A 26,897-nucleotide genomic window follows, 5' to 3' on the forward strand; every position below is an offset into this window, starting at 1 on the left:
TGATTCTATGGTTTGACGATAGGACCTAACAATGGACTCACTCTAATATCAATGTGTTCCTTTCATTGTTGGGTCCCATCTCCAAGCAACCAATAGGAACAATCTAAGCTACACTAGCCCAACCAATGCCAAGCACAACAATGTGGGCCTTCTTGAATCTTCTCTTTACATTTCGTACAGCTGCTACACTACCATAATAGGGAGCTTGATACAAGTAAATAGGCCACATATTTTACACCATCACCTCAAAAAGAAATCTTGGCAGCCTTGGATTGCCAAACATCTAGATCCATCACATAACCTTTGCCTCTAATACTTTGTGGGGTTTCAAACTTGTACCATCTTGATGCTTGAAGGTGTCGTCACAGAAGCTCTTACCTGACAAATCTAATGAGAGGCCTAGGTAAAAGCATCACCTAGACCTCCCATGTGTGCATCTACGGGCATCATCTCAACATCAATCGCAGTAGATTGAAATTCAATAATGGCGTCCTAGTGAATCTTCACCCTCAAGAAGCTCTCCATCATTGCAAGCCAAGCTTGTGAATAATGGAAGTAAGGCATATGCAACCGTTTATAGTTGAGCTCCCTTGTAATCACCTCTCCTTAGAGGGCATAAAAATTGGAAACAAACTTCTACATCTCCCAAGTCATCTCACAAAGGTAGTAATCATACACAACAAGATCCACCTTCTTTTCGTCCTCAAAATTTTTCATAGGTCTTCAATCACTTGAATCAAAGAATACTACGATGTGAATTCCCTTTCCTTCAAATTGCTTGCGGGGGGCATAGTCGGATAAATAATATGTCCCTTAAGCTGCTATTGTGAAGAACGATGGAGAACTTCCCTCCATTTGAGTTTTCTTGCAAAAAAGCACATAGAGTTCCCCAAGGGATTATATAGGGCTTGGGTTTTTTCCAGTTCTGGTCAAGTTAAAAGAAAGTTAGTAGTTACTACTTACAATATGAGAGTTTTTGCTTTTTTACTTTAAATTGACCAACCCAATCCTAGGAACCTATGTCACACATATATGCTTAGAGCTCCACAACTTGTACACCATATTGTGTGAACCTCTCATCAAAAGATGTAGTTATAGGAACAAAATTACTAGATGACCGCGTCCCCTCAAGGAACGAGGCTAGGCGACCTGCTCCACAGGCTCGCTTTCAATGCTACGTGTGTCCCATGATGGAGTATCATGATAATTAAGCAATGATCAACGACACAACACACAAGATGTAGCAAGCAAAAAATGAACTATATTATTGACCATAAATTCACACTTAAAGTGTGTACGAGATGGCAACTTAAATAGTAGTAGTTAGTGTAGTCTAATGTAGTAGTACCAATGAAGATTCTTTCGCTGAGTCACCAGAAGACACCCCAAATCAACCCTACAAAAGTGAGGACAAGCTAGGGAGGTGGTTTGGACTCATAACTCATTCGGATGCTAGTATACCCCACACACATCACATGGAAGTCACATGATAAGTTGCCACATAGGATAGTGACTAAGGTAAGGAAGGTACACCACATGTTGGTGCACATGCCAAAAACCATATACCCAACAACCCTCCCATTTAACTTTAAGATAGTGAGCAAATTATACAAAGACCAATGCAACACACGCTACTAAAGTCAGACAAACTATGCCACACATGCTATAAAAGTGTCTCATTGGATCATGGCATCACACGTACTGAAGATCCCTCCCCTCAAACAAAGGCCAAGGATCACCCACATCCTCTATAGTACTTCACTATCATCATTCTCATAGTAGTGTACAAGGAGACTCTTCTCCGCTTCTTCCTTGTCTTTGTCATCTTTGGTTTTTGCAAAGTTTGCTTGACCTTTGGATTGGTTGTTGTTGTTGCACATACTATTATTACCTCTACTTTGACACTTGGATGGTGGATGTCCCTTCTTGTCGCAATGCATACATGTAGCAATCCTTGGAGAAGTGTCCATGCTTGCCGCAATCGTAACACATCTTTTTATTGGATGAACTAAAATGAAACTACTAATACTGATGATGATGCAGCAAATGCTACTCCACTTGCTCTACTTGACTCTATCTTCTTCAATTGCTTCCTCTCTTTCCCATGCAATGAGTTGATCACGTCGCAAGGTTGGTGCAAGGTATTTCTTTTTTGAAAGAGTGAGAATGTAATCACATGAGGTTGGTAATGCACTCAAGAGTACTACTACTTTGCCTTCTTCAAAACCCGTATATAAGTTGGATAATGATGCTCAATACTATAATGCCGAGACTAAAGACATCCTCCCCTTGAAGCATGACTAATTTGTACAAGCTCTTTTTTGAGCTAATTCTGTTTTGCTTTATCTTTGCGCCAAAATTCTCCCTTAGAAATTGCATAGGTGTAAGTGTCAATGAATAGCACATAATTACCATGCAATGCAGTGATGATTATTCCTAAAGCTCACTCGACCTTAGCTTGAGCTTGTACACTAAGTGCTCTTTATTGAGTGCCCTCACTAGTGGATGGTTCATCGAACAACTTAGGCTTGACAACAAACCACAACTATTTTTTCATAAAATGTCACGGTAGCTTGGCTTTGTCACATGTGGAATCCTTGGTTTGTCACATGTGGAATCCCTCGCCATTGAATTTCTCTATGCCCTTTTCTCCCATTATGTAATTAGAAGGATTTTAACACTTGGAGGTGTTCTATGGCCAATGTCCACCTCTATACAAACACATAAGCACTACGTTATCCCCATAAATAAAAATGATTGCATACGGTTCTCCTTGGTTACAACTTGGTATACCACATTCTTGATTGTGGTTTTTATTTATAGCCCTGTTCTCTACAAGTAGTCTCTAAACTGCAATAGTTCAAAACATAGCACTGAGTACGTTAATACATAGGAGAACACCCTTGTTTTCTTGTTCTGTGTTTATTCTAAATTTAGCGAGCCTGATAGCCGAAGGGGATGACATTCACACAACAAACCTATGCTGCAAAAGTGAAATAATTACATTTCGAAATGACATCACAATACACAAAAAAACTGCTCGCTTGAAAAATCCCATCTCTGACCATGACAAAACAACCCATGCTGCAAGCCCTCTTACAGGGCTTTTCAGCTTTTCTCCCTGCGCACAAAAGCAACAAAACCATCAAAAGCAAGCCAAATAAACCAGCACGCAAGGCATGTGGATCAGATAACCATCCCTCACTATGGTAGCACATTACCTTCCACACAGCTGATCTGGTGGAAATGAGCTCGAAAGGGTGGTATAGCAAGAAATCTATCTGAACCAAACGCAAAACCCTTATTTAGAAACAAATTATACAAATCACTGACAAGATAAATCTCAAAATTCCAATTAAAAACCCAGACATACTAAATACTATCAACATGTCGTCAATCACAAAACCGATCATCCAAGACATTTCAAATGTTGGTAGGCAAATACACACTTGAGAAAACAACACGACTTGCGAAAAGGCAAACTCTGCAAAAGTTGAAAACAATGAGCCAGTTTTGTAGATTGCTTCTGCAATTTACAGAGATCTGAAGGGTTTATACCCAAACTCACATTTACAATGCGTGTCCGCAAACTGGATCCGCCACCATTGACATTCTGAAGACTAGCATACAAAGAATGCACAATGACAGTTACTACTCTGAATCGCTGTCCATGCTCTCCATTGCCTTCAAACCTCGTGGTTTCTGCAGGTAAGCAAGTGAAATCATGCATTTGCCATCACTGAAAGACGTGTGTTATACGATTTCCAAGAGACGCAGTATCAATACAGTACCTTCTTCACACATTTCTTCTCCTGGACATCATACCTGCCGCGTGACAAATCGGTCAGCCAACTTCCTGGAGTACAGAACTGTAGGACCAAGCAGTTACCACAAGTCAGGATCCTTCAAAACCAAAAACCTAGCCACCAGTTACAAAACATTGTCCAAGAAAAAAGGACACTTACGTGCAGAGCTCTTTCAACAACTTTAGGTCGGCGTTTTGGTCTCTGAGGGAGTTTAGTGCCCTTGATCATGAAAAAGTCATCTTCTTTCTCTTTCCGAGATAGGGAGATAAGGAACTTGGGCCAGTCAAGCTCAATATTTGCTGCAGTTATTTCAATGCTTCCACTCATTGGAATAACACTTCTGCAGGGTAAGCTCATGTTGTGATCAGGTGATGTTCGGGTTTTGCTTACATAAGAAAGATGCGAGTTGTTCCTTTGGGCATTATGTGAGGGGACAGCACCCTTGACTTCTTTTGAAACGGTTCCCATCTTTGCTTTAACCGGGTCAAGGGCTCCTCCCCTGAGGATTTTTGCCCTCTTCCTTCTTTCATGGGCATGTGTATGCACTTCAACCTCGGGATGTGGTAGCCGAGGGCGTTCCCGCATACCATTCTTGACCTTAATCATCTCTGTGGCCACAACCTTCTCAGCCTTTACTCTCACAGTCTTCCTCACTAAAACAGCAGGTTCATCCGTGATAGTGCTATGCTTGGGGTTATCCACCCTGTTGCATCTTGGACGCTTCCTATGCCCCCAATGAAGCACAGTAGGTCCCTCTGTTAAAGAGGAGGTCTTTCCCATTGTTCTATCTGGGGATGGATCTCCAATTTCAAGGGGCTTACCTGACATCTCCTCTTCTGCACCAACCATGAGGACTGCTTCCTCTGCAGGGAACCTTTCTTCTGCGGGAGTTACTTTCATTGTCGTTTGTGAGAGAGACGAAGGGAGCATTGCATTACTCTTCTTCTCTAGATTTTGATCTCTTCCAACCACAGGGAAATGCTTCTGCGTCCAAATAACTGCCAGAGAAATGAGAGCTTCTTTAATATTCTACCTTTGAAGCAAAGAACTGCTTTTGAGAGGATGAGCAGCAAGTATTTGCGCCTACATATTCATGAAGAAAATTTAGTAGGAAGCCCCCGCAGCATTGATCTGCATACACATCTCTACACTCACTCCTCAAACCAACAAAAACAAAAAAACTCAAATCTATGGCATACGTGAAAAGGCAGAGACTTCAGCTACAGACAAACAAAATCAGTTTTTTCCGCTAAAATGGTTTAGCAAAACACAGACATGCAGATGGGGGCATAAACATTTCAAAGCCTGCATCCACAGAGCCGAGAAAATTGTGCCAATTCAACGCACAGGAGAAGTAAGGAGGAAGGGGAAGAGACTGACCTGGAGAAGATAAGGGCCCATACGAACAGAAAGCGAGCCTTGACCCAAGTTGCAGACGGCGATGTAGGAAGAATATGAGGAGGGGGGAGGTGATAGTAAGAAGACGCTGCCTGTATGTAAATGTGGGTGGGTGCTTGTTCGAAGGAGGGCGCTCTCTTCACTCAAATGTCCGCCTCCTCCTCTCAATTATGTAACGACTTAAATCATTTTGCTCGATTTTCCTCTTTGCTGTTGCTACACCTTAGCTTGGTCCACTCACTATCACGTGTAAAAGTACCCATTGAACACACATACAACAACGCACAAATTCCCCAACAACCCTAATGAGCCTCTTTGCACGACACATATGTATCATAGCCTAGATAGAGATCTAAAACCAGGGTTTAGGCGAGGGTTGGGCTCGGAGCAATCCTTCTCTATATGTGTGCCTCCGCTACCACAACTCACAAGGGACGACAACATGCAATTGAAACGAAGCATTTGATTTACCACAGTTCACAAGGGACGACAACATACAATTGAAACAAAGCATTTGATTTGTTTCTCATCGAAGCAGAAAGTAGGTCATTGTTGTGAGCATCATGGGCCAGGCGGAGTGTTCCTTCTCTACCTTTTGTGCTCAAAAGCAGGTTGGAAGGCTTAAGCTTCGAGGCCGCCCAGGGGGGTTGGTAGCCCTTGCTAGTGGTTTTCGTCGCCTCACATGAACCAACCTAAACCCCAGTCCCCCATCCACGTCACTATCTACCACAAGGTGTCTTAGAGGTGATCGGCAGCCCCATATCATTGGTGATATCAAGAGCGATCCCATATCTTGATCGTCCAATTTTCAAGAGGGCAATTTTTCTTCAAACAAGGCAAAAATGGTGCCTCTAGTTTAACCCCCGATTCACAGCCCTCCCATCACACATAGTTGAACTCAGGACGTCATGGTTCCCACGTGAAAGCCTTACCACCACGCTATTTGCATGTTGTATGTCCAGCTCATGTACATTACCTTAGTTTACACCCCAGTTCACTCCCTAATTTACCTTGTTTACTCCTAGTTCACCCGGTGGGAGTTAAGCCCTTGTCTCGTTCTTAAATCCCCTTGTGAGGGACCCTTGTTAAGTATTGATGACCCCCCCCCCCCCCCCCCCCCCCCCCCCCCCCCCGAAAAAAAAGGCTCGATAGCAACACTTCCGAGGAGCCATATAAATTTAAAAAATGTTGAAGCCCTCCTAGACGAAGGCAGTGGGATCAACGACGGCAGACTTATTGCGAGAATCTCGAGGAGGACGAACGACAGAGAAAAAGTCAAAGCATTGACCCGTGACGCTCCCCCTCGCCAACTCAAACTCAAGACCTCTTGTTTGGCAGCCCAATGCCCTAACCACGCGCCCGTGTGGGGTTGCTTGTTCCCAAGGCGTAACCACTGGCTAATAAAGTGAACTCGGACAGGGGCAAAAGTAAACAACAAAAAAAAAACATGGACAAAAAAAGTAAACAAGGAAAAAGAAAAAATTGAACGGCATTTGAGTTTCGTGGGAAATGTCCTTCACTTCAACTCCATAGATTCCGCTGCTTATACTTCATTCAAGATCCCATGCTAGATAGTGGTGAGGCCTTCCTCCTCCAAAGGACTATCTAGAGAATGCTTCGATGGTCTTAGATGAATGTGCATGCTCGTATTCTAGGTTGCTTCAAATTTAGGTTGCTTAAGCAATAGCACCTATGGGAGGGCCTCTATTGTTGAAAGGCCATCTTCCTCTCTAAAAGTTTTATGAACGGGCCAAAAAGCATCACACAATTGAGAGAGAGAGAGAGAGAGAGAGAGAGAAATTTAGACTTGACAATGTTTGTGGCCATTTTGCATGGGTTTATACATTGGAAAATAGGCAAGATATAACGTTTTACATTGGGGATTGCGACACACAGCCAAGTCATCACAACAAACCCTTCGTTATTGAGGAGCCTTATAACGGTGCACTAATCTAGCATATCTCTAGCCTAAACACTCTAACCACGCTCTCTCTCTCTCTCTCTCTCTCTCTCTCTCTCTCTCTCTCTCTCTCTCTCTCTCTCTCTCTCTCTCACACACACACACACACACACATATGCATGGATCTAATGAGGTGCTCAATGGCAATGGAAGAGCAAAGCCATAGTTTCACAATCTCCAACCCATGTTTCCTAACTTATTCTAACTCAATCCTAAAGCAGAATTCTTCATATCTATACTTTCCAAAGAAGATTTTTTGATCCGCATATTAATGTTGTTGTGCACTCTCAATTTTTAGCTCACGTGTAGCTACACATTCTCTGCCACATTCTATATTGAGCTTCCATAAGAGCATACATCTCGCTGCTGATAAAATCTCTTTGAGTTGAACTTTGAAGCTCCCATTACATTCTTGCAAAGGTCTCAAATTTTTCCAGATCTGTGAGTGCATTAGCCAAAACTCTAGCTCTGATACCACTTTTTGCACTTGTGGTGCATGCATGGAGATTGAGAGAGCGAGAGAGGAGAGCGACACACAAAGATTGCAGAGCACGCCTCCACTCTTGCAATCATTGTAGCCCAGTGTATGCTCCTTATTCACTTGTGTAGAGATATGAGAATATAATAATCATTGAGGTTAGTAATGAGTGGACGATTAACAATGTCCTACGGCCTACATATCATTGCCCTTTACCCAACACTTGCATTTAATTTTAATGAAATCTTAATATAATTTTAAAGTAGTTAGATATTAACTTGCAATAATATCACCTTTAATATTATTCAAATATTTAATCTCCATTGAATCTTTAAAATTTTCTAGTGTTGCGTCATTTATGAAAGTCATTTGTCAAATTGGCGGTGTAGATTATTGAAGAAGGTAAGAAAAGTATGTATAGTTAATACGGCATGCTCTCAAATTTTTGAAGGGAAACCATATCTTTGATTGTAACTAGCAGCCACTTTTGTTTATTTTGTTCCTTAACTATGAACCAAATTTTGGCGGAGGAATCCATTAATCAATCAGGGCCAAACTAACTACTTCTTCACCAAGTTACGATTATACATATTGATTGGTCAAGCATAGTAGCCATTGGGTAGGTCCTTTGTTTAAGTGAATGCTTGACAAGTATGTTGTAAATGCGGTGAGAGGCCATGTTGCATTTTGTATTCCTTTTAATGTAGTAGTAGAGCTATGCATCAACGCTAAGAAGTAGCTTCTAAGCGTGCAAAGCACTTGAAAAAAATTAAAGGAGGGGGGGGGGGGGGGGGGGGGGGGGGGGGGGGGGGGGGGAGGGGATTGTTAAGGTTGTAACTTTGTGATGTACCAAATGTGTTTCGTTTTATGTGGAGCTCATTAATGGTAATTAGGAGTACGGGGATTAGAATGTGTTAGAGGGGAGGGGTGTTCTTATATAGGATGGTGTGGGGTTGGAGAAGAAGAAAAAAAAAAAAAAAGGAAAAGAGAGGGGGGAGGGGGGTTTTAAATAAAGGAGAGTGTACTAGAAAGCGATTAGTTAGGATATTACCAACCAACCCAACTAATCGCTTGGCTACCTACTGGAAAAAGGGAAGTGTAGTGTGTAGTAACTACAAAAAGTATATTGTAAAGGTAAAATATTGGGAGGAAAAAAGTATTGTAGAGGGGGTAGTATTTGGAAAAAATACTTTTGAGGAGACTTCTTTCAAGAGAGATTTTTTTTTTTTTTTTTTTTTTTGGGGGGGGGGGGGGGGGGGGGGGGGGGGGGGGGGGGGGGGGGGGTTTAATGGGAGGGGGTAAGAGGAGTGAAAAGATGTGTCTAATATAAAGGTGACAATAGAATAAATTAAAGGTGATGGTAGAAAGAGTAGAGAGCATGGGCGAGGGGTGCTTGGATAGAGAGAGAGAGAGAGAGGGGGGGCGTAGGAATCTTTTTACAACAGAGGGGAGTTTAGTTAACAAGAAGACGAGGCAAGGGGGGTGTTGGTATGCAAAAAAAACAAAAGGTATGTGAGGGTAGGGAGAGGGTCAAAATTGACTTGAAGTGAAAGGAAAAGTGTGGTGTTTGTCCCAAAAGGGGTGTTAGGCTCAAAAGAGGCGTTGATCACAAACCCGGTATAGATTTAAAAGAGGTGTTTAATTCAAAGCGATATAGATTTAAAAGAAGTGTTTAATTCAAAGCGGTGTTGATTCAAAACTTGTACAGATTCAATGGTGTGTATTCCAAAGTCAAAAAAACCCAACACCCTTTATAAGGGGGGGGGGGGGGGGGGGGAGGTGTTGATTCAAAATATGGTGTTCAAGGTGAAGAGGTGGAACACTCTTAAGGAGGAGGGGAGGTTTGGGTGGGAGGGAGTTTCTCACAAGAGAACCTTTAAGGGAGGAGGAGGGGGATACGAAAATCAACTTGCAAAACAAGAGGTAGGAATTAGGGTGAGGTAATCACAAAAGACAACCTTTTAAGTTAACTTTGCATCTTTGGTTCTGGTTAAAAGAGTTGCTAAGGTAGGTCCATTGGTCCAACATAAGATGGGTTTATCAAGATGCAAAAGGGTAGGGGAGATATTGCGGGAGAGATAGAGAGGTTTGGCTATTGTTAGGGTAGCATTCAATCTCCGAGTTTTTGGTGTGAAAGGGAGTTTTAGAATGTTTGGGAGAGGATTTTTTAAAGCGGGGGTTTTTATTAAAAGAGTGGATCGTTCCTTGTAAGTGATCAAACCAAACACCTTAAGGGGAAAATTTCTTGGATACCCTCTGCAAAGGAGCCTTTGGAAGAAGAGGTTTCTCAAATGAAAGAATCCTAAGGGAATGCTTTCTGTAATGATATAGCGTCTAAGTTCGGCTTTAATAAATGCTATTTTTTGGTGGAGAGGATGCCAGGAGATCCAAGGTATATATTGGTATGAGCTAAGAGGCTTTTGATAACATTTGGAATCGAGGAAACCAAAATGGTTGACAGAATGTCCCTTGAAGAAATGAACATCTAGGATAGTAGTTTCAAAAGTGAATATGATGGGTGTGACCACTATATGTTCTTGTAAAGGGAAGGCATAAGAGGCAAGAGCATCGGTGAGTGTGTTTTGAGTGCCAGTCCAAACTCGAAGTCGTCATCTATGAATCTTTTTTAATACACTAAGTTAGGGCTATGGATAAGGGGGGAGTGGTTTTCTAGGTGGCAGAGAAATAGGCAAGCATAAACCATTGCAAAGTTTGATCCCATTGCGGTGCCTTTGATTTGTTTCCACACTTTATCCTTGAAGCAAAAATAGTGGTGTGATAGAATAAGGGTGGCAAGTGAGATGATATACTCTGTTTTTGGGGTATCGAAGAAGTTGGTGATGGTGTTTTTGAGGGCCAAGAGTCCCTCACACCAGGATGCTAGGATAGAGGGAGGTCACATCAAAGGTGAATAAGAGACTATGTGAAGGGAAGGGTTTAGATTGGAGATCGATGATGAGGGATAAAGAGTCTTTTAGGTGTTGTTTGTGAAAGGAGGATGGGATAAAGTTGATAGTCTAGCCATTTGGAGACATTTTCAAACATATAGTCACGGTATGAGCAAATAAGGTGGGCTACAAGTAAGGGTTTCTGTATCTTAGGGAGAAATTTGATATGGAAAGGTATGAGAATAAAGGTGGCTTCTTCAAGGGTGAGGAGAGTATATTTGATGGTGATGGTTGATATGTAGAGGGGTCATTGAGTTGCCTAAGAGCCTCTTGTCCATACCAATTATGTGATAGGATGGTAAGGCCTAGGTTCTTATCCGTCGGTTTAATGATTATTGAGTGGTCCATTGAAAGGGTTTTTAGGGCATGGTTGGCAAATTTAGGGAATTTGGAGCGAGAAGCATTGTAGTGTGAAAGTGTATCCCTAAGATTGAGGAGGTTTAGGGATGTGATGCTCTCTAGTGTAGGATCTAAGGAGGGGGGCATCTAAGAGGGGTTTGGGGGTTTGAATGGGAAATGTGGGTTAGACGTAGAAGATTGGAAGAACATTTTGAGTTGTAGACTCCTAGCTAAGAAGTCATGGGCTCTAATGATGAGTTTGGACGGGGGGATGTATTAAAGCCCTAAATCCAAGAAGTAAAGTTGAACTTAAATGTTATATCATTAGAGAAAGCACTCCCTTAGGATTCTCTCGTTTGAGAAACCTCTTTTTCCAAAGGTTCCTTTGCAGAGGATATCCAAGAAATTTCCTCCTTAAGGTGTTTGGTTTCACTTATAAGGAACGACGTACTCTTTTAACAAAAATCCCCATTTCCAAAAATCCTCTCCCAAACGTCCTAAAACTCCCTTTCACACTAGAAACTTGGTGATTGAATCCTACCTTAACAATAGCCAAACCTCTCCATCTCTCATGCAACATCTTCCCTACCCTTTTGCATCTTGATAAACCCGCCTTATGTTTGACCAATGGACCTAACTTAGCAACTCTTCTAGCCAAAACCAAAGATACAAAGTTAACTTAAAAGGTTGTTTTTTGTGATTACCTCACCTTAATTCGTGCCACTTGTTTTGTAGGTTGATTCTCAATCCCTCTCCTCCCTTAAAGGTTCTTTTGTGAGAAAACGTTCTTTTGTGAGAAACTCCCTCCTAGACAAAACCAAACCAAACCACACCCCCCACCCCCCCCCCCCCCCCCCCCCCCCCCCCCCCCTAAGATTGTTATCCCCCTCTTTGAACTCTTTAAATTTTGTGTCCTCAAAATGTATACCTTGAACACCATATTTGAATCAACACCTCCCCCTTGCTCCTAAAGTTCTCTCTCTCTCTCTCTCTCTCTTTTAGAAAGGGTGTTGGGGTTTTTGACTTTGAAATACATACCATTGAATTTGTCGAAGGTTTTAGATCTATACCACTTTGAATCAAACACCTCTTTTAAATCTATAATGTTTGTGATCAATGCCTCTTTGGAGTCTAACACCCCTTTTGAAACAAACACCACACTTCTCCTTTCACTTCAAGTCAATTTTGACCCCCCCCTCTCTACCCTCTCTTTTTTTTTTGCAAACCCTCTCGCTGCCGTTGTCGCCGCTGCCGCCGCCACCCCGGGGTCTTCTTGTTAATTAAACTCCCCTTTGTGTGTAACAAAATTCCCATAGCCCCTCTCTCTCTCTCTCTCTCCAACCACCCCTCGCCCATGCTCTCTACTCTTTCTACCGTCACCTTTAATACATTGCAATTCTTACCACAAGGGGTTCTCTCTTTTTTCCTTATGATGGCTTAATACATCCTTAAACCATTAAACACACAATCAATCCCCCCCCCCCCCCCCCCCAAATATTTTACCCCTTACAATATATATTTTTTAGTTACTACACACTACACACCCCTTTTTCCATTAGTTGGGTTGGTAATATCCTAAGTAATCCCTTTCTACTACTCTCCCCTTCTACTTCTAGTACATTGGAAAATAGGCAAGATACAATGTTTTACATTGGAGATTGGGGGCACACATCCAAGTCATCACAACAAACCCTTCATTATTCAGGAGCCTTATAATGGTGCACGAATCTAGCATATCTCTAGCTTAAACACTCTAACCCCCCGCCCCCCCACACACACACACACACACACACACACACATGTATGGATCTAATGAGGTGCTCGGTGGCAATGGAAGAGCAAAGCCATAGTTTCACAATCTCCAACCCATGTTTCCTAACTTAGTCTAACTCAATCCTAGAGCAAAATTCTTCATATCTACATTTCCATGAAGATATTTGATCCGCAGAACAATGTTGTTGTGCACTCTCAATTTTTAGCTCACATGCAGCTACACATTCTCTACCACATTCTATATTGAGCTTCCATAAGAGCATACATCTCGCTGCTGATAAAATCTCTTTGAGTTGAACTTTGAAGCTCCCATTACATTCTTGCAAAGGTCTCAAATTTTTCCAGATCTGTGAGTGCATTTGCCAAAACTCTAGCTCTGATACCACTTTTTGCACTTGTGGTGCATGCATGGAGATTGAGAGAGCGAGAGAGGAGAGCGGCACACAAAGATTGCAGAGCAAGCCTCCACTCTTGCAATCATTGTAGCCCAGTGTGTGCTCCTTATTCACTTGTGTAGAGATAAGAGAATATAATGATCGTTGAGGTTAGTAATGAGTGGACAATTAACAATGTCCGTCAGCCTACAGACGGTTACCCTTTACCCAACACTTGCATTTAATTTTAGAGAAATTTTAATATAAATTTTAGAGTAGCTAGATGCTAGCAATAATATCACCTTTAATATGATTCGAGTATTTAATCTCCATGGAATGTTTAAAATTTTCTAGTGTTGCGCCATTTATTAAAGTCATTTGTCAAATTAAGTGGTGTAGATTATTGAAGAAGGTAAGAAAAGTATGTACAGTTAATATGGCATGCTCGCAAATTTTTGAAGGAAAACCATATCTTTGATTATAACTAGCTACCATTTTTGTTTATTTTGTTCCTTAACTATGAACCAAATTGTGGCTTAGCAATCCATTAATCAATCAAGGACAAACTAGCTAGTTCTTCGCCAAGTTATGATTATACATGTTGGTTTGTCAAGCATAGTAGCCATTGGGTTGGTCCCTTGTTTAAGTGAATGCTTGACAAGTATGCTCTATGCAGTGAGAGGCCATGTTGCATTTTGCATTCCTTTTCATGTAGTAGAGCTATGCATCAACACTACCTCCAATTTCACACTTAGCACAACTACATTGTTTGTAGGTGGTAGTATTGTGGGATTAGAGCTTGTAAAATATTGTTGAGCTTCACCATTAGCAGGTGTCATTGGAATCTTACATTGACTTCACATTTCTTTGGTTGTTTTGCTGCAAACTATTCCTAGAAGACTTGTCGATCGAAGGTACAAGGTTGTGGTGCATGCGCTACCATTGCTAGTTGCTATAGACTAAAGACATTAACCTATGGGAAGTTGGACTTCATCATCATTAAGACTTGGCGGTATCTTTGGTTCTTCTTTTATAGGTTTTTGGACTTGGATTTTGCAAAGTTATAAGACTTTTCAAGGGAGAGATGTGTTGAGGTCGACTTTCATTTAGTAGTTGCTTTGTGCACTACACTTTGAGGATCTAGTAGTTTCCTTGGGATGTGGAGAAGCAATAAGCATTGTGAGACCTTGGATCCAAATGTTTCCTCGAGTGAGCTCTTCTTATAGGCTCCTCATGCTACCACTGAATTTGTCACCTATGATTTGAAAATATATGGACAATGTGATCTCCAAGAATCCTATCTCACTAAATGGAAGGACATTCAAAGCTAGTGATAGTGGGCACTAAATTTTTCAACTATGAAAATCTATGGACAATGTGGTCTCCAAGATTCCTATCTCACTAATCGGAAGGACATTCGAAGCTAGTCATAGTGGGCACAGATGGTTCTAGAAGCTTAGGGTGACATAAAAGAATCCAAATGTATTAGGCCATCATATTTTACCTAGTTGTTCATCTGATAAGATTAAACACTGTCGTTGGAGCCTAGATATGTCTATGAGATTATTATTTCTCCTTCTTGGTGGACTAGAAAATTCACCTATATCCACTCATTGATGCAAGTTGTTTTGCCCCCTTCATATGTTCTTGATGGTTGAGGGCCTTGCAATTTGTGGTCATTCAACTTTTTGTTTTGGTACTTCGGGTGTACCTACACATATCATAGAATGATGAGTATGTTCCTTAGTAGGTACAAGTGAAGAGGTTAGAAATGCACCATTACATTCCACATGTGGAGTTGGCTAAGAGCTAGTTGCACACTTTGACACGTTAACATAAAAGGATCATCCCTCTACCTTTCTTAAGCTATGAATTTTCCTCATTTTGTACCATCACTTGAGATGAAACATTTGTTTTGTGTGTGTATGTGTGTGCATGCACTCATCCTCAACCATTGAGTGGTATCAAAGCCAACGGTTGTCCTCCTTTCAATATTGTGGCTTTGTGAGGGAAAACCAAGAAAGGAGCGTTAAGTGTGTGTGTGTGTGTGTGTGTGTGCGTGCGCGGGCATGTATGCGTGCATGCATCCACCCTCAACCATTGAATGGTGTTAAACCCAATGGTTGTCCTCTCAATATTGTGGCTTTGTAAGTGACAACCAAGTCAATGGTAAAGAGAAGGTCTGCTATCTTTCGAGTTTGAGTAAGAGAGGAGCATTGTACTATGGTTAGATATGGATTTGGCAAAGAGTTGATAGCTTCATGCAATGCAACTTGATTGTGATACATAGTAGGGATTGTGTAAGTATATGTAAACCTAGAATTGTGGAGAAGGGATGGTCGGGGAGATGGTGAGGCCTAGCTCCTCTCCATTCTGTTCACCATTACTTTTAGTGCAAAAGAAAGACGGCACATATCACATGTGTGTTGACTATAGAGCAATAAATTGTTAGGTTTCAGGCCCCGTGGCCGGGGGCGCTGCCCATTACTCACTATTGGTTATAATGACAATAAGGAGATAGAGAGTTTGCACTCTTTAGAGCTCCACCAAAAATAGGTATGTGTCTCCTCTCATCTCCTTCCCCTGCACCCTCTGCATCGGGATCTACAAGTGGTATCATAGCCCAGGAGCACCACTCCCTAGTCCCGCCTACCTACGCATGAAGCAACCCCGAGCATGGGAGCTTCAAAGCTTTTGTAGGAATCGGACAGTAGAGGATAGAATCAGGAGAGCTTGGGGGACTTGAGCAAGCAACTCACGAGCAGACAATTAAAGGCTTGAGCAAAGCGAGGGAATCTCGGCAACATATAGTTGAAGGAATCCTTGAGCTGTAATAAGTCATCAGCAGGAGTTAAAGGGCATGTGAGTCGGCAACCATGAGCAAGGTTGACACCGAGTAGAGAAGTGGGCTGCAGCGCTGGCCGTGTACAAGCAAGGCAAAGCCGAGCAGCAGGAAATCGGCACAATAGGGCCACGAGCAGCGCGGCTCAAACACATACACACACACACAATTGAAGCAGCAAGAAGCAGGCTCGAGCATCAAACTTTACAAGCAATCGGGGCTTGCAAATAGGCAGCGCTATACAGAGTAGAGAGGAATTGACTACATACACACACATCTAGACCTGACAGTTGTCAGGAGCTCGTCCTTTTCTCTGTAGCTCATCTGACTTTTGACAGAGATTTTAAAATAAATGTTTTTTAAAAGGCTTGTGTGCAAGCCATCAATCCCACCAAATGCTCTCGGCAAATCTGCCTTGATTTCCAACCCCCGCTCACACACACCCAAATCTCAACCATCGGACCCCGAGCTTGAGAGAGAGAGAGCGAATAGGCTTTTCGGCCATTGATATTGGATTTCTCCACATCGATTCTCCGACATCGACACCACTCTCAGTCATTGAGAGAGAGAGAGAGAGAGAGAGAGAGAGAGAGAGCAGCTTCGACACCGACACCACATCTTAGACATCGGCAAGAGCGGATCGGATCTCGCTTAGTCCTTCTGCATCGACTCAGTTTTTGACATCTTTTTGATGGCACGACACATCGGTTCGACACCAATCTCGACGACCACGACACCGTTCTTGCACATTACGTGGCAGCTTTTCAACATCCAACCCCGAGATGTGAGTTCTCATGGACGATCATTTTCATGGATGGCGCTCTACGATACTTTTTTGACTCCGAGCACCTTTGGTGGCTACTCGACTAGCGCATTTTCGTTCGGCGGAAAAAATCGGCACATACAGACATGAACACGCAAGTTATAGGGGGCTTTTAAGCCCATTTACACACAGTTTCTTCAGGTTTCCAGAAACTTACATGCACAATGCTTTTTGGGCAATTTTGGTAGTCATTTCGACAGTAGTTCTCCACGGATAGATGCATTGAAAGATGCATGTTTGCTTTAGCACACCATAGTGCTATTGAGCTCTTTTGAGAGAAGATATCACCGCAAGGATCATTTTTACTGCATACAGTAGTTCTTGGCGCCTGTTTGAGCGCGGTCACTCATGTATGTTGAGTTGCAGACACTACCTATTGTACTACATGTGGAGTCATTTTTTGGCTATTTTCTCGGCCGTTTCCGAGACTTGGACCGAAAGAGCCCTTTCTGAGAGTGTGGCTAGTCCTTTTGTGTCTGCATTAGCCTTTGGAGGGTCGATAGTGTGAGGGTTTCTTTGAGCTAAGTTATTCTCAAATGTTAAGATACCTTTGATGATATAGGTAGCTGGAGTTCCCCACTTACGGTATCCTCGTCATAGGACATTTATCTGGACGGTTTTTTTGTGCTTTTGACACCAAGTTGCGATCACACAATAGTGGTTTTGAGAAGTTGAAGCCCAATGGTTGTTTTGAGCAGTTTATGCGTTTTTTAGTTGAGTTTTGACTCCTCATACAAATGAGACTCTATCGGATTTTTTCCGCGAGTCCATTTTATGCATTCTTGGTACTTTTAGTTGTTATTACACATTGATTTTACTACTTTTGATTGAGTTTGAAATTTTACCAGGCAATTCGTCATAAAGTTTTTGGCTACATTCTCTTGAGTCATGGCTGCGAGTAGTGCTTCCCAAAGAGAAGAGACCTACATCAAAAAGTTTGATGGTTCAAACTTTATCATTTGGCAGCAGTGTATGCAAGATGTTTTGATCAACAAAGGCTTGATAGCACCCTTGCGTGCAAGAAGAGAGAATGCGTACACTAATGATGAGTGGGATGACTTGAATGAGTGTGCTATGGGGACCATTTGCCTACACTTTATCATAATGGATAAGACCAATGCCAAAGATTTGTGGGATGCTCTATGTCAGGCATGGGATGGGAACAACGCCTCGAACAAGGTTTTCTTAATGAAGACATTGATACGCATGAACATGAAAGAAAGAAGAATGTCAAGAACGAGTTCAACAATGTATATTCACAGCTTACTTCAAAAGGTCTCAATTTCGATGATGAAATGAAGACTATTATCTTGCTATGTTCAGTACCATCGTCATGGGATGGATACCCTCAACACAACCATAAGCAATTCTGCACCCAATGGCGAGCTAATTTTTAGCGATGTTACTGATGCATTGCTCACTGAGGAGATTCGATGTCAAATCTCTTGATGCGAGTGGGCATGGTGATGCATATGTGGCTAGTGACAATCGTGACAAGCAAAGGCAGTGTGGTCGCAGTAGCCACGATCGTTCATAGGATCGTAGGCAAGGTTGTAGCAAGAGTCGCGGAAAAGACATGAGAAATGTTGAGTGTTACTACTACTGCCATAAAAAGGGACACTTAAAGAAAGATTGTTGCACAATACAGCGTGATAAGGACAAAGAGAAAGGAAGCCTGGCAAACCTAAAAGAAGCGTGAAAATTGAAGAGATCAATGTGGTTGAGTATCCAGTCATTGAAACAATTTTTGATGTGCCAAATGATGTGTTGATTTTCACATCGGATTTGAGTCATGATGCATTGTTAGCTCATGAAGAGTGTTATGCACAGAATTGGATTGTGGACTCAGGTGCTAGCTTTCACGTGACTCCTCGCAAGGTGTGATTTTCTACATACACTGCCATGCATGGCACAATGAAGCTAGGCAATTCTTATGAGCTTGAAATATGCGGTGTAGGCAGCATCAAGTTTTCTATGCATAATGGCACTGATTTTATGCTGCATAATGCTAGACATGTACCCAAATTGACAAAGAGTTTGATGTCAAGTTGGACAGCTGGATGATTTGCATTACACTACCATATTTGCTCATGGTTCTTGGATTATCAAGACGGGAAATATGGTCATGCTTAAAGGCGAGAACTCGGGCTCATTGTACTCACGTTATGTCTCTTCCATGAAAGAGAATTCTATTTGTGTAGCCGAGCTGCTATCTACAGAGTTGTGGCATACTCGGCTAGGACATATGAGTCAAAAGGAAATAAAATTCTTGTAGTGTTCTGGTTATATCCCTGTGCTAGATTACTTTAACTTCTCTTTCTGTGAGCGATGTATCTATGGCAAATAGACTAGGTTGACATCAATGCCTTTGGACAAGGAGTTAGGGAGTCCTTTAGATCTCGCAACTTGTGCGGACCTATGCCAATCAAGTCTCTAAGGGGAGCATTATACTTCCTGACATTCATAGTAGATGACTCTACTAGAAAGGTGTGGGTTTATCTCTTGAAGTAAAAGAGCAACATCTTTAGTTTCTTTCAAAAGTTCTCAGCATTGGTAGAGAACCAATCGAGTAGAAATCTTAAAGCTTTGCGCATTGACAATGGAGGTGAGTACATCTCCTCCGAGCTCAAGGACTTTTACAGTAAAAGAGGCTTTAGAAGACAATTTACCACGCCTTACACACCCACCCAAAATGTTCTGGATGAGAGGATGAATAGAACCATTTAGGAATGTGTCACTTCTATGTTGTCTATGACCAGCCTACCTCAAGAATTTTGGGGAGAAGCTATTACAACAGTTGCTTATTTGATCAATCAATCACCTAGTACACCACTAAAGAACAAGGTTCCACAGGAGATGTGGATGGGCAAAGAGCCCAATTATGTCATGTTACGTGTATTTGGGTGTGAGGCATTCTCACATGTGACAAAAGCGCTTAGACAAAAGCTAGACCACATATCACACAAGTGCATCTTCATTGGATATGGTGGAGACGGAGAGATGGGATAATTATCTCTGGCACCCGGAACCAAAGAAGTTTATACGCAGCTCATAGGTGATATTCAACGAGTCTAAGATGCATAAAAAGCCAGTGAAAGACATTGAGTATCGTAGAGTATGGTTCGAGGATGTTTTCTCACCACCAATTACACAGAATGTTGGACATGCTAGTGATGCACCTTCCACTAGTACACACACACACATGTTGCTCCAAAGAGAGCAGAATCCAGCAATTAGGCACTTCAGAGATATACTCATACATCTCGTGCACTTGAGCGTTTTGAGCCAGGATAAGACTACGTACTAGTCACTGATTGCGGTGAACCCACTTGCTACAAAGAGGTCATTCAAATGGATGATTGCGTGAAGTGAGGAGAGGCTAAGCAAATTGAGTATAACTCAATCTTAGCCAATGAAACTTGGGATTTGACAGAGTTACCTGCGGATAAATAGGCATTGCCATGCAAATGGGTGTACAAGAAGAAGTATACCATAGATGATCCCGAGCCTAAGTATAAGTCAAGATTGGTTGCTAAAGGATGAAAGCCATGGATTAATTTGATGAAATCTTTTCTCCAGTGGTCAAGATGACTACATTATGTCTTATGCTTGTTCTAGTAGCCATCGAGGACATGGAATTGGTCCAAATGGATGTGAAGACGATGTTTCTTCATGGGGATCTTGAAGAGGATGTCTACATGAAACAGCTTAAAGGTTTTGTGATAAATCCTGAGAAGTAAACATGGGCAGAGCTGGTGTGTAGACTCAAGAAAGCTTTGTATGGATTAAAGCAAAACTCAAGGCAATGGTACATCAAGTTTGATAAGTACATTCAGTCCCAAGGCTATGTACGGAGCCAAGAGGATCACTGCTTGTACACAAAGAGGTTGAACGATGGTTCCCTCATCATTCTGATTTTGTACGTGGATGATATGCTCATACGCGGGAAGTCAAAAGATGAGATTGCACTTCTCAAGGATGCATTAAGCAAGTAGTTTGCTATGAAATATTTGGGTGATGCACATCACTTTCTGGGTATGCGTATCAAGAGAGATCGCAAACGTGGTATACTTGAACTTTCGCAGGAAGAGTATATTCACAAAATATGCAAAAGGGGATAAAGCATTGACTACCCCAATGGATGCATACAAAAAACTTAGCAAGCATGATTGTCCCAAATCAGATGCTGAAAAGGCAGAGATGACAGAGGTCCTTTATTATTCGGCAATTGGAAGTCTTATGTTTGACATGGTTAACACACGGCCAGATATTTCATATGCAATGGGAGTGGTTAGCAGGTTTATGGAAAATCCAGGTAGAAAGCATTGGGAAGCAGTGAAGCACATCTTGAGATCCGTCAAGGGCCTAGCTATCAAGTGCTTATGATTTGGGACCAGTGATGCATCCATAGTTGGGTACACTGATTCGGATTATGCGGGTTCTGTGGACACTAGGTGATCCACATCTGGTTATGTTTTCTTGTTTGCTAGAGCGACAATTTATTTGAGATCATGTATCAAGAATTGCACTTTGTCTTCCATCAATGAGGCGAAGTATGTTGCAGTTTCTAGTTCTAGTAAAGAAGCTGTGTGGTTATCTCGTCTAGTGGGAGACCTTGATATACACCAGACTCTAGTGCTACATTGTGAAAATTAGAGTGCAATTGTGTTAGCAAAGAACCCCGTGTTTCACTCCAAGTCGAAACACACAGAGGTCAAGTATCATGTGGTACGGGATATTTTGGCCAGCAAATGCATTGAATTAGTCAAAGTTCACACAGATAAAAACCCAGTGGATGCTCTAACTAAGAGCTTCGCCTTAGAGCGGTTCATACATTGTATAGAGCTGATGGATATAGGGTGAAGCTACGGTCATGCTTCACGTACATTGTACATAGTAGCCCCTACATTCTTTAGCCACTTGGGCCACATTGGGGAGATTGTTAGGTTTCAGGCCCAGTGGCTGGGCACCTGCCCATTACTCATTGTTTGGATATAATGACAATAAGGAGATAGAGAGTTTTCACTCTCTAGAGCTCCACCAAAAATAGGTCTGTGTCTCCTCTCATCTCCTTCCCCTTCTCTTCTTGCCTTGCACTCTCCGCATCCGGATTCACATAAATAGGATCACTAAAAAAAATAAAAAATTCTTGTGCCACGAGTAAAAGATCTATTTGATAAGCTACAAGTTTTGGCTTGAAAAATGCTCTATTCGCATTCAAACTCGTGATGGAAAAAAAATTCAAGCCACTCAAATTCTCTTGAGGAGTACAAGCGACACCTCGAGGTAATCTTTCAAGTTGTGAGAGAGAATAAGCTTTCATTAATCAAAGGAAAGGTGATTTTTTCTTGCAAGAGATTCAATATTTAGGTCACGTTATCTCTAAAGATGACACCCGTATGGATCCAACAAAGTTAGAGGTAATAAAAGGATGGCCTAATCCAAAGAATCTACAAGAGCTACGAAGCTTTATAGGTATGTGTACATACTATAGACGCTTCATAGAAAAATTCTCACTAATAGCAGGCCCATTATGTTGAAGATGATGAAACAGGAAACAGAAGAAAGACAGCAACTCAGAGTAGGAAGAAGATGGAGAAGGAGAAGACACAGAGCTTGTGTACGAGATCTCTGTAGTCACTCTCTGTATTGGAATAATAATTGTATATATGTACAAACTCAGAGCTACAAAGCTTATATGAAACCCTAAGAGATAAGGTGTCCTTTCACACCAGATGTCCAGGGGGAAAAACCCAGTGGGAGAAAAGTGCCCCTGGTGAAGCGCGTATACACACTAACACTACAACATGTCTACAAATCCCCCCTGTAGTGATAGTGTGAATCCGTACAAGGTAGCAGATCATCATGTGTATGAGAGTAAGCCCAAAGCTTTTCGGAAAGCTTCAAACTTTTCTCGTGATAACGCCTTCGTAAATAGATCTGCAATGTTATCCTGTGTAGGACAGTAAGTTAGTGTGATCTCCCCTGCATGTAGCCTTTCCCTGACATAGTGGTAGTGAACCTCTATGTGCTTTGTTCTTGCATGAAATACTGGATTCCTTGCAACTGCCATAGCACTCTGACTGTCAGTGAAAATGGTAGTGGGTGCCTGTTGACACTCACAAAGATCTGCCAATAACCTGCGTATCCATACACAATCAACTGTTGCCGTGAAAGCTGCCCTGTACTCAGCTTCACAAGTTGATGTAGCCACTGTGGGTTGCTTCTTGCTTAGCCAAGATATACATGCATTTCCCAAGAAAAAACAATTGCCACTTGTGGAATGTCGTGTGTCAAAATCACCAGCCCAATCTGAATCGCTGTAACCAAGAAGCTGCATAGAACTGTGCTTTCCATACATATCCCCCCTTGGAAAGAACATGGCAAGATTAGGGGTACCTGAAAGGTAACGAAGTATGCGCTTCACAGCTTGCCAATGATGCATACCTGGGCTGTGCATAAATCTGCTTGCTTGTGAAACCCCAAATTGAATGTCTGGACGAGTGTTGCCTGCCAAATATATCAAGCAACCAACGGCTGCTGCATAAGTATGTACATCAAAAGGTTCTCCAGCATCATGCATGCTCAACTTTAATCCAGTTTCTACGGGTGTAGAGATTGGCTTACAATTTTGCATACCAAACTTGTCCAAAATTTTATGCAAATATTTTGCCTGCAACATGTATATGCCATCTTCTGATTGCACAAACTGAATACCCAAGTAATAATGTAGCAAACCAAGATCAGACATCTCAAAGGTTTTTCTCAAAGCATCTTTAAACGCTTCAATTTCATCTGCACTATTGCCTGTAAGAAGCATATCATCCACATAAAGTGTTAGCATAATGAGAACTCCATCTCTCTTTTTGACATACAAAGTACTTTCTGTTGGACTATTCTGAAATCCCTGGCCAATCAAATAAGTATGTATCTTCTCATACCATGCTCTTGGAGCCTGTTTGAGACCATACAAAGCTTTACGCAATCTACATACCTTTTGCTCTTGACCTTTTACAACAAAACCACTTGGTTGAATTACATAAACTTCTTCCTGCAAATCACCATTCAAAAAAGCAGTTTTGATATCCAACTGATGCACTTTCCAACCATGATGAGCAGCAATTGCAACTAGTGATCTAACTGTGGATGCACGAGAAGTAGGAGCAAAGGTTTCATCATAATCTATGCCTTTCTGTTGCGCATAGCCTTTTGCCACAAGCCTTGCTTTGTACCTGTCAACAGTACCATCTTGTTTCCTTTTTACCTTAAAAACCCACTTTGTACCAATAGGCTTTTTACCTGTAGGCAAGTCCACTAGATCCCATGTATGATTCTTATGAATAGAATCAATTTCTTGCTGCATAGCATCTTTCCACTGAACACACTCTAAAGCTTGTTCAAATGAATCAGGCTCATCTGCATCACAAAGAGTGCTAAAGCAAGCCAAATCTACTTGCTCTCTGCCAAAAGTAGTACCAGCACGTGTTTTTCGTGGCAACGGTGCATCCAACTTGCTATCCTGCAAAGTTTTCTGAACCCATTTAGGCAAGGTTCTTTCTTCCCTGAGAACTTCTTGCTCTTCACGCACAATTTCCTCTACATCATGAGGTGTCACATGCTGATCAAAAGATTGATCAAGATTATCAACCTGTTGTGATTCTTGATTCTCCACAAAAGAAGGAAGCAAACCTTCAAATACATCATGTGTCTGCATATGAGGTACATCAAAAGCAACCATAGGTTGAGCAGTAGTTTCTGCAAAAATTACATCACGACTTTCAAAAATCTTGTTTGTAGCAGGATTGTAAAGTCTATAACCTTTACTTCCACTACTGTACCCCACAAATATACATTTGATTGCCTTATCATCAAGCTTCCCACGTAACTGCTGAGGGATGTGAGCATAAGCAAGACAACCAAAAACACGAAGATAACTGACTGAAGGTTTTTTGTCATACCAAGCTTCATATGCAGTAATGGTCTTCAAGGCACGAGTAGGACACCTGTTCAAAACATGTGCTGCACAAGCAACTGCCTCCATCCATAGCTTATGAGGCAAACTCTTAGCCTTGAGCATACATCTAGCCGTCTCCATTAAAGACCTGTTCTTCCTTTCTGCAACACCATTCTGTTGTGGTGTGTATGGCATAGTGCATTGGTGTTTAATGCCTTTCTTTCCCAAAAAATCCTTAAATGCACCTGACATGTATTCACCTCCTCGATCGGTACGAAGAGTCTGTACTTTGCAACCTGTTTCATTTTCAACCATGGCGACATAATGTTGAAAAACTGCAAACACATCTGACTTTGCTTTGAGTGGATACACCCAACAAAACCTGGAAAAGTCATCAATGAAGGTCACAAAATAAAGGCTGTTTCCTATAGATGGCGTCCTCATAGGACCACATACATCACTGTGTACAAGCTGCAACTTTCTTGTCGCTCTAACTGAACCATCCTGCGAAAATGCAAATCTGTGCATCTTTCCAAGAACGCAACCTTCACATACATGTCTTGGTGGCATCTCCAATAAAGACAAATCATGCACCATATTATGACGTTGTAAAGTCATCAAACTGCCATAACCAACATGCCCAAATCTAGCATGCCACAACTCAGCATCCTGCATGGCCTGAGTCTTTGTTTCTGCAATACATAACTGAATCTGCTTTTCATAACGATCTAGCACAAATAGTCCATTGTCCAGCGTACCTGTAGTGATAAGAGAATAACCATTCTCTCGATCTCGTACAACACATCTGTCATCCTCAAAAATGACCCGAAGACCATTTTTTGCAAGAGAGGATACAGACAACAAATTCTTCTTGATCCCTGGAACATATAAGACATCTGGCAAGCATAAATCTGAACCATCTGAAATGGTAATCAAAATCTTACCAACGCCTTTGATTGGATAAGAAGCATTATTTGGACATGTCACCTTCTTTCCTGCTGGAGCTGCATCCAATGAACAAAACAAATCCTTCCTTGAAGTAATATGCCTGGATGCACCACTATCAAAGTACCAAATCATTTGTGTCTTGTCAACACTGTAAGCAGAAAAATTTGAACATACTACAAAAGCATAAGAATCCTGCACAAAGTTTGCAGACTCTTCTTTAGCTGTAGAAGAATCACCAGAAGCTGAAACAACCAAACTTGACTCTTTCTTCTTTTCTTTAGAAATTCGCTTTTTACACTCACTAATGTAGTGACCAGGTTTCTTGCAGTAGTGACATTTACCTTTCTTCTTGGACTTGTCGGAATCACCTTTAGACTTCTCTGAAGATTGTCCTGCACTAGACTTGGAGTGGTGAGCACTCTCTTTACCCCTGTTTTTGTTCTGTACAACAAGAGCATGATTCATACCATCCACCTGTAAAGACTTGTTCTTACGTGATTGATCCTCCTGCAATAGCAAAGCCACTAACTCTTCAAAATGAAGAGGGTCAGGATTAGCTCGCAAAGACAGAGTCAAAGAAGTCTGAAAAGTGAAATAAGATGGTGGTAGTGAATTGAGTGTTTTGGAAACCAAGTCCTTCTCTGGAATCACTTCATCAATGCTAAGCAATTGCTCTTTAAGATCCCTGATTTTTGTAAGATGCTCGACAATATTGTCACCTTCGTCCATCTGTATTTTGTCAAGTTGTTTCTTCAAAAACTCTATTCTGGCAGCGTTTCTTCCTCCAAACATAGCTTGCAGAGTGTTCCAAGCATCCTCAGAAGTTCTGCAAGATCTGATATGTGGTGTGATTGTCCTCTTTATGGTTAAGGCAATCACAGCCATAGCCTGTGCATCTTTAGTATCCCATCTCTTTTGCTCTGGAGTGACTTGTGAGGGTCCTGCACCAATAGCTGCACCACGACCAGGCGTGGCAGATGCAATGCTACCTGGACGAACTTCATCTCCAGATACATAATCCCACAATCCTTTACCAACCAAAACATTTTTGGCCATAAAAGACCAAAGAGAATAGTTGGTACCATCCAATTTGTCTTCGGATGTAAACGCACCAAAAATCTCTTTCTCCGTAGATTGAGCCATACTGTAGATGCACACAAGAGAGAAAAAGAACCTCCAAGAGATTCACAAATCTCCTCTCCAATCCAAGCAAAACTCTACACAAAATCTCAGCACAAAGCTAAGACAAGCTGC

At 41.8% G+C, this 26,897-nt stretch overlaps 1 protein-coding gene across 7 annotated transcripts; it reads right to left on the reverse strand.

The window, feature by feature from the left end:
* Positions 1-2,773: 2,773 nt before the first annotated feature.
* LOC147424737 (uncharacterized) lies at positions 2,774-5,391 on the reverse strand. 7 transcript variants are annotated; one of them, XR_015186469.1, is made up of 6 exons: positions 5,187-5,391; positions 3,966-4,889; positions 3,792-3,869; positions 3,569-3,702; positions 3,222-3,277; positions 2,982-3,121 (listed from the first exon to the last, which is right to left on the reverse strand). XR_015186469.1 is itself a non-coding variant. In XM_086500491.1 (5 exons), the coding sequence occupies exons 2-5, from the start codon at positions 3,802-3,804 to the stop codon at positions 2,966-2,968; spliced, it is 363 nt and encodes a 120-aa protein (XP_086356617.1). In that variant the 5' UTR covers positions 3,805-3,869; positions 3,966-4,105; the 3' UTR covers positions 2,774-2,965. The 7 variants fall into 7 exon arrangements, 2 of the variants coding, with proteins under 2 accessions (XP_086356617.1, XP_086356616.1); XR_015186472.1 differs by lacking the exon at positions 2,982-3,121 and adding an exon at positions 4,894-4,937 and having other exon boundaries at positions 3,222-3,281; positions 3,966-4,804; XM_086500491.1 differs by lacking the exon at positions 5,187-5,391 and having other exon boundaries at positions 2,774-3,121; positions 3,222-3,281; positions 3,966-4,105.
* Positions 5,392-26,897: the final 21,506 nt, after the last annotated feature.

Source organism: Adiantum capillus-veneris, chromosome 25 (genome assembly GCF_014529385.1).
Source record: "Adiantum capillus-veneris isolate H3 chromosome 25, ASM1452938v2, whole genome shotgun sequence".
In the NCBI taxonomy this organism is placed as follows: Eukaryota; Viridiplantae; Streptophyta; class Polypodiopsida; order Polypodiales; family Pteridaceae; genus Adiantum; species Adiantum capillus-veneris.

Coding starts and splice junctions, on each gene's coding strand:
- LOC147424737 (XM_086500490.1), bottom strand. CDS start 4,736: ATGCTCCCTTCGTCTCTCTCACAAACGACAATGAAAGTAACTCCCGCA. Junction 3,870..3,965: donor TTGTTGAAAGAGCTCTGCAC/GTAAGTGTCCTT, acceptor TTGGTCCTACAG/TTCTGTACTCCAGGAAGTTG. Junction 3,703..3,791: donor AGAAGAAATGTGTGAAGAAG/GTACTGTATTGA, acceptor GCTTACCTGCAG/AAACCACGAGGTTTGAAGGC.